This window comes from Pelophylax lessonae (genome assembly GCF_965119305.1).
Source record: "Pelophylax lessonae genome assembly, chromosome: 3".
NCBI classification, from domain to species: domain Eukaryota; kingdom Metazoa; phylum Chordata; class Amphibia; order Anura; family Ranidae; genus Pelophylax; species Pelophylax lessonae.
The window spans coordinates 619,385,086-619,398,188 of record NC_138770.1 but is presented as its reverse complement, the minus strand read 5'-3'; the positions used below and the strand labels follow the sequence as shown (position 1 = coordinate 619,398,188).

General features: G+C 47.6%; 1 protein-coding gene across 1 annotated transcript in view; it reads left to right on the top strand.

Annotated features, from left to right (window-relative positions):
• Window positions 1-13,103, top strand: part of KCTD3 (potassium channel tetramerization domain containing 3) — a 133,136-nt gene that overhangs the window by 106,633 nt on the left and 13,400 nt on the right. The window contains exon 15 of the mRNA XM_082249836.1: window positions 12,357-12,453. Within this exon, the coding sequence (XP_082105962.1) occupies window positions 12,357-12,453 (97 nt within the window). The remainder of the gene's footprint in view (window positions 1-12,356; window positions 12,454-13,103) is intronic.

Genomic DNA, 13,103 nt, shown 5'->3' with positions numbered 1-13,103 from the left:
AATCTTCATTTCACCCCAGAGCGTTTGAGACCTGCATCGGGCGATGCAGGACCTCCTTGCCCAGGGGGTGGTTGTCCCGGTGCCTCATCGGGACAGATTTGGGGGGTTCTACTCGAATCTGTTCACTGTGCCCAGAAAGGAGGGCAAGGTGCATCCGATTCTGGACTTGAAAGCTCTGAACCGCTTTGTGCGAGTTTGAATGTTCCGCATGGAGTCTCTCCGTTCGGTGGTGGCCTCCCTGAGTCCAGGGGAATTACTGGCCTCCATCGACCTGAAAGATGCATACCTGCACATCCCCATTTTCAAGGGTCATCAGAGGTACCTCCGATTCGCCATAGTGGAGGACCACTATCAGTTCGTAGTGTTACCTTTCGGTCTCGCTTCAGCTCCAAGGGTCTTTACCAAAGTGCTGGTGCCTGTTCTGGGCCTGTTGCGGGCACAGGGTATTGCGGTCTTGGGCTATCTGGAGGTGTTTCTGCCGGAGGACAAGCTCCGGATCCTACAGAACGAGATCAGGTCCCTCAGGGACAACAAAGTCTCGTCACTCAGGACCTGCATTCGGTCCCTGGGGTTGATGGTGTCGGCCTTTGAGGCGATACCATTTGCTCAGTTTCACACACGATCTCTCCAAGCGGAGATCCTGGCCAGGTGGGACAGACTGCCTCAGTCCTCGTATCTGAGTGTCTTGTTGAGTCGCCAGACCAGAATGGATCTTCTGTGGTGGCTTCAGTCCCCGGCTGTGTCGGAAGGGGGAAATCCTTCCGACCGTTACTGTGGACAGTAATTACCACGGATGCCAGCCTGTCGGGCTGGGGTGGCGTCCTGGGCAACCTGTCTGCCCAGGGGACTTGGTCAGAGGAGGAGTCCCCCCTTCCGATCGACATATTGGAATTGAGAGCGATCAAACTGTGTCTCTTCCAGTGGTCGGATCGACTTCAGGGCCGTCCTGTATGGGTACAGACGGACAATGCTACCACGGTGGCTTACATCAACCACCAAGGGGGCACCAGGAGTGCCCGGGCGGCCCGGAAGGTGACCGGCATTCTGTCTTGGGCCGAGACTCATGTCCCGGCGATTTCGACAGTTCACATTCCGGGTGTGGAGAATTGGCAGGCCGATTATCTGAGCCGCCAGACCCTGGACCAGGGGGAATGGTCCCTACACCTGGAGGTCTTTCAAATACTGTGTGCGAAGTGGGGATCTCCAAATGTGGATCTGTTCGCGTCTCGGCTAAACAACAAGGTGGAAAGGTTCGTGGCAAGAACGCGCGATCCTCTGGCGGAAGCCTCGGATGCGCTGGTGGCACCTTGGCATCCGTATCGTCTGATGTATGCCTTTCCTCCGATGCAGTTGTTATCCTGGTTCCTTCGCAGATTGGCTTCGGAACCAACGTTGGTGATTCTGGTGCCACCGGACTGGCCACGCCAGTCCTGGTATGCAGACATCGTTCACCTAGCTGTCGAGCCCCCCTGGCGGCTCCCAATGCGGAAGATCTTCTGTCTCAGGGACCGATCTTCCATCCTGCTTTACAGTTGCTGGCTTTAACGGCGTGGCTGTTTGAAAGCCAGGTCCTGAGGGACAGGGGTCTCTCTTCAGAGGTCATTTCTACTTTAATCAAGGCTAGGAAAGCCTCGTCTGGTAAGATTTCTTACCGTACATGGAAAGCTTATTTTGCCTGGTGTGAGTCCAGGGGCTTCTCTCCTCGTTCATACTCGGTGGCGAGAGTGTTGGCTTTCCTCCAGTCTGGTGTGGACCAGCGCCTTGCGCTGGCCACGATTAAGGGCCAGGTGTCTGCACTGGCGGTCCTTTTTCAACGCCCTGTGGTGTCTCATTCCTTAATTCGCACTTTCATTCAAGGCGCCTTTACCTCCATGGGACTGAACTTGGTTCTGTCCGTGTTGCAGCGTCCTCCCTTTGAGGACATTGGGTATTTATTGGTATCATTTGAAATTTATATGATATTTTTGGTATGATATTCTTCCCATCCGTGATATAGCTCTTGATATTAATCTATTTATTTCTGTTTTTATTTCATTCAATAGGGGTAGGAAGTTTGCCTTGTATAACTTTTCTGGGCATGGTGTTAGTTTAATTCCTAGATATTGTAATTCTTCTCTTCTCCATACAAAGGGGAATTCACTTTTTAGCCTATTCCTCTCGTGTATACTCATTTTGATACTTAAAGCGGAGTTCCACCCTGGATTTTTTTTTTTTTTTTTTAAAATACCCCCGGGACTGTCAGGGCTAGTGCATTCCACAATGGCTAGCCTCTGATCTGTCCCGGGTTGCACTTACCTGTTAGGACAAATACTTACCTTGAAAACGTCTTGTCCAGCGCTGCCATCTCAGATGTGGGCAGCTTGAAGCCAGCGAGATCCTCTTCGGCGTCCTCTTCCGCCTTCTTCGGTCCCTCGATGCCCTGCGCCGGCCCGGCCGTCACTTCCGGTGCGCGTGCGTCATCCCTCCACAGCTTCTGGGCATGCCCAGAAGCTGTTTAGAAGGGGATGACGCGCGCGCCCGGAACTGACGTCGGGGCCTGTGCAGGCGCAATGATTCCTGGGAGCTATGACGTTCAGCTCCCAAGAATCATTGCAGAGCCAGGAAGTGACGACGGGCCGAGGAAGGAGGAAGAAGGAAGTAAGGTAAGTATATTTCTCTGTCGCTCATTGACAGGCGTAGTCCTCGTTGATTAATAACAACTCGGGTTATACTGCCCTCTACAGGAGTAGGACTAGACAGGAAAGAAAACATTCTGGCCACACCTTAGGGGCAGTCCCAGAGGGTATATCCTCTCTCTCTCTGCTACAGCAAATCAGTTTTTTTCTGTCTAGTTAGGAGTAAGGACCTAGATGCCTTGATAGGATCTTCAGTCCTGGCAGGAATTTTTCTTAGATTTTTTTTTAGACAGCTTTTTTTCCAGTTTCCTGGAGATCTTCAAGCAAGCTGTAACTGGGCGACGGGCTGGATGTTGAGATCCAGTGGTCACCCCAGTTCAGCCTACGAGCGCGTGCAGGCCATAGCTCCGCGCTGGGTCGGCCGCGACATAGTCCCACTGGACGGGGACTGACCCTGCGAGTTAAACGTCTCGCCTGAACGCCAATGACCAACAGAGTCACGGCGTCCGTATTGGTCGACAGCCCCCCCACCCTGGTGGAGAGGGGTTCTATCAGGAGTGGCGCCCGCCTGGTTCCGGTATGGTGAGTAGTATGTTCCCCCTCCCCCCCCCTGTCGGGTTTGTGGTGGACGCGGGCCCCTCTCTGGAATGGTAGGATGGGTCTCCCCTCTATCCTATAACAGGTCACAGATCCCCCAATTTGAGTGTGATTTTTTGTGAACAGAAACCAGGAGGCTTGGTTTGGGAGCTGACTATCTAAGGTCATTGCAAAACTGTAAGGGTGACTGAAGTCAGTGGCAGTACTATAAGGGGCATTACTATTGAAGTAAAGGTATCCTACCTGTCAGAGGTGTACACAGGCCGATGCCTATGCCTGAGTCACTGCAGTCCAGATCGCCATTCCTCCAGCAAACGGTCACTTCGGAAGGACAGAGGGCTGCCTCCCGACGGCCCACGGACCGCATGCGGCCCGCCAGGGTCCTGTACCGCCGGTGTTCCGTGAGAATTACCTACCCGTGAGAAAAACCTACCCCTCGTCACTTCCGGTACTCGGCACTGTATGTAACGCAGCGGGTACATTAAAACAGCTGTGCTGAAATAGGAGTGATCTCCGCTCCTGTCCCGGTCACTTCCCTGCTCTCGGATAGTAAATATAAAAGCGGCGGCGGCTGTATGAAAACATAAATCACGGAGCCAAAAGCCGCTTTTATATTTACTTGCCGAGAGCAGGGAAGTGACCGGGACAGGAGCGGAGATGACTCGTATTTCTGCACAGCTGTTTTATGTAAGCGCCGCGTCGGTAGGTTTTTTTCACGGTACACCGTGATCTCTTCATACTAGTGCGCATGCGCACTAGTAAGCTCCTCTGTTCTTCCTTTAGGTATCCGGGGCTCTGAGCATGCGCACTGCTGCGCTGCTCAGCTGTTTCTGGCCGGAAGTGACGAGGGGTAGGTAATTCTCACGGGGTAGGTAATTCTCACGTTACACCGGCCAGGCTTATCACCATTCAGGGTGAAAGTTGTGGGGCCGAGACACTCCCGCAGGCCGCCAGGCCGAATATGGACATCCCGCAGGCCGCTGCTAGCCCTACACAGGCCGCCGCCATTGTCTTGCAGATCGCACGAGGCCGCCATATTGGCGTAGCCTCGTGTCTCCAGCATGGGGGCGGCCATGTTTGAGGTGACCAAACACCTCGAGGAGCTATGGGGAGGCGCCGGAAGACGTGTAAAGGGGCGGAGCTGCCTCCTTTTACCCGGCGTAGCCTCGTGTCTCCAGCATGGGGGCGGCCATGTTTGAGGTGACCAAACACCTCGAGGAGCTAGGGGGAGGCGCCGGAAGGCGTGCAAAGGGGGGGAGCCGCCTCCTTTTACCCGGGAAAAGCCAGCCAAAGACTTCCTGTCTGTAATAGACAGTGCTGGAACAGGTTGTATTGAAACTTCTGAGCATCAAGTGGTGAGCCTTGGGGTCTCTCTCTCTCTCTCTCTCTGTAGGGGTCCCTAAGCAGGTAACACTGAGGGGGCGCTGGGGGTCTAAAGGAAAAAAAAAAAAAAAAGTTTTTTATTTTTTTTTGGCAAATTAATTTTTTCCGGCAAGTGTCTGGAATAATCATGGACCCTGCCACACAGGTACCTCCACCTGATCCCCTCGAGGTGGCCGCAGGACCCTCCAGTTCAGAGTATTGATGCATTCACAGCAGTTTTGGAGTCTTTGGTGTCTCGGGTGGAGATGGCCTGTCAGGGACGGGGGTCAAGAAAGCGACCCCCGCCTACCCCTATTTCATCTGATGCTTCAGATTCTGAGATGGTCATTGCAGCTGCAGGTCCCTCTGCAGGGGCTGTTGTCTCAGGTAAAGTTCCCTCAGACAGTGAGGAGGATGTTCCTGCCTCCGCCATAGCACAAGAAGAAGCATTGGTGGACGCACTAGTTGTGGCGGTCCGGGAAACCTTAAGACTTGAGGTTTAACCGGCAGAGGCAACCGAGATGGAACTTCCCTTTGGTACTAGTAAACCGACCAAGATGGCGAAGGTTTTTCCCTTACCCAAATGGTTTGGTAATAACATTAAAGAGGAATGGGATCATTTAAAACGTACCTTTACTGTTTCCAAGCGCATTGCTAGACGCTATCCGTTTGAGGAATCCCTCATTAAGAAATGGACGGTACCACCAGTGGTGGATCCACCTATTTCCAGACTGAATAAAGCCACTGTTATCCCGTTGGAGGACGCTCCGTCCTTTAAGGATCCGGTGGATCGGAAGATGGAAGCGGAGTCCCGCACTATTTTTTCCCTGATAGGGTCAGCCTTTAGACCAGTGATTGTCATTGGTTTAGTTTCACAGACATTAACGGAATGGGCAAGATTGGTACGCCATGACCTAAAGGGGAAAGGTATCCCCCAGGCAGCATCTGATTTGATGGAACAAATTATACAAGGACTGCAGTTCGTCTGTGATGCAGCCCTGGATGCCACCCCCTTGTTAGGGCATGCATCGATGTCAGCGGTAATCCTCAGACGTGTGCTGTGGTTAAAATGCTGGTCGGCGGATCTAGGTTCCAAAAAAGCCTTGGCGAATCTCCCCTTTCAGGGGAATCGCCTATTTGGGGCCACCTTAGATGAGATCATTAAGGATGTCACTGGGGGCAAGAGCACTTTTTTGCTGCAGGCTGCTAAAGCTAAAGGACCACTGATCACTGCTACCGGTGCGATTCTTCCCTTCCAACATTTAGATGCTACAGGGAGCGGTAGTTCCCGTTCCCTGAACAGATCATTTTCTTTACCTTTTCCAAAGATTAGTCTCAGTTCCCTACAGGAATCGGATCCGGTTGAGCAAACAGACCAAGGAGCCTCTAGCCTGGTGACTTCTGTCTCTAATGCTCAACCAGGAGAAATCATCACTCCTGATAAGAAGCAAGTTTCTGATAAATGTGTGGGAACAGAGAGCGATCAGACTTTGTCGGATTGCCTGGACCAAGCAGCTCTAGGGCAGCCTGGTTCGGATCCAGTCAGACAATATCAGGGTGATGACTTGGGTCGATCACCAAGGATTTCACCATCTGTGTCTTCATCAGAGCATCCCGGAGGTGGATCTTTTGGCATATCGGCTCAACGGGATGGCGCGGAGGTTGGTAACGCGCGCCCGCGATCCTCTAGTGGACGCAGCAAACGCGCTGAATGGCCTAATAAGGCAGTATCAGCTACTATACGTCTTCCCCCTTCTCAAGTTGCTGCCGAGATTCTCCGCAGGATAGAGATGGAGGGAACTCCAGTTATCCTGGAAATTCTAGACTAGCCTCGTCAGGCCGACTTGGACATGCTAGTCGCGGACGCTCCTTGGAGACTTCTTCTCAGGGAGGATCTGCGGTCTCAAGGACCGATCTTCCATCGTGCTTTACAGTTGCTGGTTTTAATGGCCTGGCCATTGAGACCCAGGTACTGAAGGGCAGAGGGTTGTCAGCTTCAGTTATTCCTACTCTAATTAAAGCAAGGAAAGCGACTTCCAGCAAAGTCTATTATCGCACATGGAAGACTTATATTGCGTGGTGTGAATCTTTGGGATTTCCCCCACGTACCTATTCGGTGACCCGAATCTTGGCTTTTCTGCAAAAGGGGGTTGAGCACAAACTATCCTTGAGCACCATCAAGGGTCAGGTTTCAGCATTAGCAATCTTCTTTCAGAAGCCTTTGGCTACTCATTCCTTGGTGTGGAATTTCATCCAGGGGGTGCGGGACTTGGCTCCGCCAGTCCGCGCGCCCTTACCACCTTGGGATCTTAATTTGGTTTTGTCGGTTCTGCAGAAACCTCCCTTTGAAAATATCAGGGAGATTCCCTTGCTTACATTATCCCAGAAGGTGGCCTTCTTGGTGGCTATCACTTCTGCACGCAGGGTGTCAGAACTGGCTGCATTATCATGCCATTCCCCATATCTAGTGGTTCATAGGGATAAGGTAGTTCTTCATCCGAAGCCATCCTTTCTTCCTAAGGTGGTTTCAGACTTTCATCTGAATGAAGATATTGTGCTACCTTCCTTGTGTCCTCAGCCCAATCATCCTCGGGAATATGCGTTGCATTCCTTGGATGTGGTTCGGGCAATCAGGGTATACCTGAAGGCTACGGAAACGTTCCGTAAGACGGATTCACTTTTTGTGATCACGGATGGCCCCAGAAAGGGGTCGCCTGCATCTGCCACGACTATCTCCAAATGGATTAGACAGACGGTGGTACAGGCTTATTCTATTAAGGGTCGGAATCCTCCGTTCCCTGTTAAGGCGCACTCCACTCGAGCGCTCAGTACTTCCTGGGCTTACCGCCCAGGAAGTACTGTGATGGCATCGGCGGATGCCTCATTTGGCCGCAAGGTTTTGCAGGCCGCAATTTGAGGAGACCGGTGGTCTACCTCGAGGGTTTTTTTCGGTTGGAATTTCAGTTGAGTCTCATCGTGTGATTGATGAGCCTTTAAAACTTCTAGTTGGCACCGGTTGGGCCTTCTAGATTGGATTTTGATTTCCATTTTCCCACCCCTCATTTGTGGTACTGCTTTGGGACGTCCCGAGTTGTTATTAATCAACGAGGACTACGTCTGTCAATGAGCGACAGAGAAAAATGGATTTTTGTAAGATCTTACCGTAAAATCCTTTTCTCTTAAGCTCATTGACAGACGTAGTACCCGCCCCTCTGTTTTTGAGTTGGGTTGGGTTAAATTCTCTAAACACTGCTTTGTGACATAACTGATTAGCTGTAGCAGAGAGAGAGAGGATATACCCTGTGGGACTGCCCCTAAGGTGTGGCCAGAATGTTTTCTTTCCTGTCTAGTCCTACTCCTGTAGAGGGCAGTATAACCCGAGTTGTTGTTAATCAACGAGGACTACGTCTGTCAATGAGCTTAAGAGAAAAGGATTTTACGGTAAGATCTTACAAAAATCCATTTTTTCTTCGCTACGAGGTAAGTAAAAAAAATAAATGCGATTATCCATTTCTTTTTCAGGTGACCCGGAGCGAGAAGATGGAGGTAAGTATAAAATTAGGGTGGAACTCCACTTTAATATCTCCGATTTTGTTTGGTTGATTTTTAAGTTTGAGAGTTCTCCATATTGCTTCAGAAATCTAATTATGTTTGGCAAGGAAATTCTAGGGTTGGAGACGTAGAGCAGCAAGTCATCGGCAAAAGCCGCGACCTTATGCTCTGCCTCCCCAACTTCTATCCCTTTGACGTCCGTACATCATCTTATTGTTGCAAGTAGTGGTTCTAAAGAGATGACAAACAGCATTGGGGACAGGGGACATCCCTGTCTCGTTCCATTGTACGTTTCAAATGAATCAGACAATGTCCCATTTATTTTTATTTTTGCTGAGGGTTGGCTATACAATGTCTTAATCCATGCCACCATTCTTGGCCCTAAACCCAGTTCCTCTAGTGTTCTTATCATAAACTCCCAATTGACCCTGTCAAATGCTTTCTCAGCATCTATTGACAGTATCACACTTGGGGTCTTGTTTTTAAGCATTTGTTTCATCAAGAGGATCATTCTAATACCGTTGTTTCTGCCTTGCCTTCCAGGTATAAAACCCACCTGGTCATTATGGATCCACTCATTCATCAACCCTTTCATTCTTGTTGCTAGTATTTTTGTAAATAATTTGGTATCTGCGTTTAAAAGCGAGATCGGTCTGTAACTAGAACACAGCGTTGGATCTTTTTCTTCTTTTAAGATGATTGTGATAGATGCCAAAAGGGCTTCTTTACTCATATTAAATTGGGTACCTAGTCCATTCATGTACCCCTCTAGCCTTGTGACAAGGAGCTCCTTGTATTGTTTATAATAACTAATGGTGAACCCATCCGGTCCTGGGCTTTTCCCTGCAGTAGTTTCTTTTAAAGCTCTTAATATCTCCTGTTCTGTAATTGGAGCCTCAAGTAATGTTAATTTTTCCTTTTCTATTTTTTTCATTTTTGCGTTTTCTAAATATGCTTTGATCTTCTCTCCTCTATCAGAACCATTATCTTGTTTATCCTCACCTCTTACCGCATATAAGCTACCGTAGTATTTTTGAAATTCCCTTGCTATTTCGGTAGTTGAGTGGACCAGTTCCCCACTTTTATTTTTAATCTTATCTATGTAATTCATTGCTTTATTTTTTTTTTTAAGAATTCTTGCCAGGTTTTTCCCAATTTTATTACCTTCCACATATTTCTCTCTTGGCACCCTATTGAAATCTTGTCTAATTTCCTGTTCTAGTAGATCTTTTAATTCCTCTTTTTTCCTCTAATAGGGGGTCAGTTCTTCCTTATTTGTTTAGATCTGCTGTCTCAAGGTCCGATCTTCCTTCCTGCTTTACAGTCGCTGGCTTTAAAAGCTTGGCCGTTGAAATCCAGGTGTTGCAAGATAGAGGTCTTTCTGACTCTAATTCCTACGCTATTGAAGGCTAGGAAGTCAACTTCTAGGAAGATAGACCCTGATCGCCTGATGATATATCTGGAGACCACTGTGTCTTTTAGAAAATCAGACACCCTTTTTCTCCTTACCGAAGGATCTCTTAAGGGATTGGCTGCGTCTGCGGCGACCATATCTAGATATATCAGGCAGAGGGTAGTTCAGGCTTATTCACTGAAGGGTCAGGTTCCTCCTTTCCCAGTTAAGGCACATTCTACAAGAGCGCTGAGTGCCTCTTGGGCTTTTCACCATCAGGCGTCGGTGCTCCAAGTTTGCAAGGCGGCAACTTGGTCGTCTGTGCATACGTTTACAAAATTCTACAAATTAGATGTGTTGGCATCTTCAGATGCTTCCTTTGGCCGCACGGTTTTGCAGGCTGCTGTTTAAAGAGAACTGTTTTTTTTTTTTCTTTTTGAGGGTGTATTGTGTTTTCAGGGTGAGCTCCAGTTGTTCCTGGTTGAGCTCCATGTTACCTGGTTGGCTAAGTTTAGCCTTTGGGGAGTTAAGTTTCCCTTTGCGTTGTCTTCCCACCCCTCATGAATACACTACTTTGGGACATGCCTATAGTCTATGACTAGATGGAGCTGCGTCTGTCCCTCTAATTCTGAGTGAATGGGGTTTTTTCTATTGTAAACACTGCTTGCAACTAAACTGCTTGATTATAGCAGGGTGTGTGGGGATATGCCTGCAGGGACAGCCCCCATAGGTGTGGCTAAGCTTTTTTCCTGCCTAGTGCGAATTCCTGATAGTGTTGCCAACCTAACAGACTAATATTCACTGACACGATACTCTAAATTTACTGGCACAGCCAAGTTTTTACGAGTGCCTCTGATTTTAAAATAGCGCCAGGCAGCGCCATTACGTAACTGCACATGGGCCCGCCTGGCCGGAGTCGTATGAGTTTTCCAGAGCCGGGCAGGCATCGGAACGGCGCATGCGCTATGATGTCGGCCCGCAATCATTTTTTTTACAGGCTCTGGCTGCCCGCAACGGGCATTTACGGCAACCCGAAAATGGGCTGAAATTTACGGGCTGCCCGTAAATTAAACGGGCGGTTGGCAACACTGTCCTGATAGGAGCATAACCCTATAGTCTCTGACTAGATGGAGCTGCATCTGTCAATGAACTTCAGAGAAAAGGATTTTACGATCGTAAAATCTGTCAGCTGTTTTCGGCGTTTTGCATACATGGAAGTGTAGTGGAGGGGTCTAGGGTCTTTTAGACCCTCGATCCCTCCATAAAGAGTACCTGTCACTGCATATTGGTGTCACAAGGGATGTTTACATTGCTTGTGACAGCATTAAAAGTGATCAGATTTTTTTTTTTAAAAAAACCTGTAATAAAGTTAAAAAAAATAAATAAATAAATAGGAAAAAAAAATAAAAAATTTATCCGCCCCCGTCACCGTTAGCTCGTGCAAAAAAAAAAATGTATACGGAAGTCGAGCCGCGAATGAAATCGCTGTTCAAACCACACATGTGAGGTATCGCCGCGATCGCCAGAGCGTGGGCAATAATAAACTGGTAAACGTTAGTAAAATTTAAAGCGTCGCCTATTGAGATCTCTATTGACCGTAGTTTGTCGCCATCCCACGGGGGGGTGCAATTTTAAACCGTAACATGTTGGGTATCTATTTACTCGGCGTGACATCATCTTTCACAATATACAAAAAAAAATGGGCTAACTTTACTGTTTAGTATTTTTTAAATGCAGTGAAATGTGATTTTTCAAAATTTTTCCAAAAAAATGGCGTTTTAAAGACCACGGCGCAAATACTTTGTGACAAAAAATATTGTAATGACCGACATTTTATTCTCCAGAGTCTTTGCTAAAAAATATATACATAATGTTTGGGGGTTCTAAGTAGTTTTCTAGGAAAAAATACTGGTTTTAACTTGTAAACAAAAAGTGTCCGAAATAGGGCTGGGGCTTAAGTGGTTAAGTGGTACGCTATGAGGAAGGCTTAGGCCGGAAGGCCTTAGCATTTCCAAGATGTTGTAACTGCTTCAGTGCAAAATAAATTCCATAGGAAGGAGTGATCATGTGCCAGCTTTTGATTTCTATGCATATGCAAGTCGCCGGCCACATATGTAAAAGTGTTCAAACCACACATGTGAGGTATCGCCACGATCATTAGAGTGAGAGCAATAATTCTAGCACTAGACCTCCTCTGTAACTAAACAGGTAACTGTTACCATTTTCTAAAACTTCGCCTATGGAGATTTTTAAGTACTGTAGTGTGTCACCATTCCACGAGTGTGCGCTATTTTAAAGAGTGACTTGTTGGGTATCTATTTACTTAGCGTAACAGAATCTTTCCCATTTTATATAAAACAATTGGGCTAACTTTACTGTTTTTTTTTTTTTTTTGTTTTTAGTTCATGGGTGTATTGCTTTCAAAAAAATTGCATTTGAAAGACCGCTGCACAAATACCGTGTGACATAAAATATTGCGATGATCGCCATTGTATTCTCCAGGGTCTCTGCTAAAAATATATATATAATGTTTGGGGGCTGCAAGTAATTTTCTAGCAAAAAATACTGATTTTAACTTGTAAGCAACAAATGTCAGAAAAAGGCTTAGGCATGAAGGGGTTAAATCTTGTTATGGTCACTGCTACCAAGATGTTCAGCTTTGCATGGTTTGAGATTAGCAGGTCCAGCAGAGCATCATTCCTACTCGGGGCCTCAATGAACTGGACCATAAAGTTGTCTTGTAGTAGGTTAATATATTTTTTTATAGCTGGCAGCAATCTTTTTACAGTACCGAGTCACTCACGTGTTGAATTTTTTGTTAATTTATGTGCCTACAGGACCTTTCGGAGAGAGAGACGATCAACAGGTGTTTATCCAGAAGGTGGTTCCCATTACTAACAAGCTGTTTGTGAGACTTTCTTCAACTGGAAAAAGGTAACTGTAATCCTGATGCAACCCCGGGTAAGCTTTGGTGTTCATGTCGGAGCTTGACCCCCCCACATGGCTGTTACATGGTGGAGGTCACATGCTCCTCAGTACCGAGAAGTCCCACTCCAATAGGGCAATGGCTTGCAGAGACAGGAGGGTAGGTCAGCCAGTATGTATCTTGCTAGGTAAGGAGGGGGGGGGGGGGTAGGCTATTGGCATTTACTGTCAATTCTAACGACCTGGGCATAAGTACATTGTCTCTTTAACATGGCCACACACTGTGCTTGCACTTTCTATTTAGTTATGTAGTGAGAGGGTCAACCTAAACACCCCATTTAATGTCTACCTAATGGGAAACCTGATACTATGATGTTCACAGAATATTTTGTAAACCGTTTGTATATATTTAACCAGCCTAATATGTATAAGCACCATCTGAATGGGAAAAGTAAAAGTTCCCTATAGCAGCAGCTTTAATTTCTCTTACGTCCTCCGACAGTCGCCGCCACTTCATAATCTTCACTAATGGGGTAATTGACCTTTGCTCCGCAGGAGTAGCTAGGCAACAAGATTTGTTAATATCAAAGCTTTTAGCATATCACACCCCTAGGGGGTGTCCCCCTCAGTCAATACCTCCCTGCTTCCTGCATTCTCAA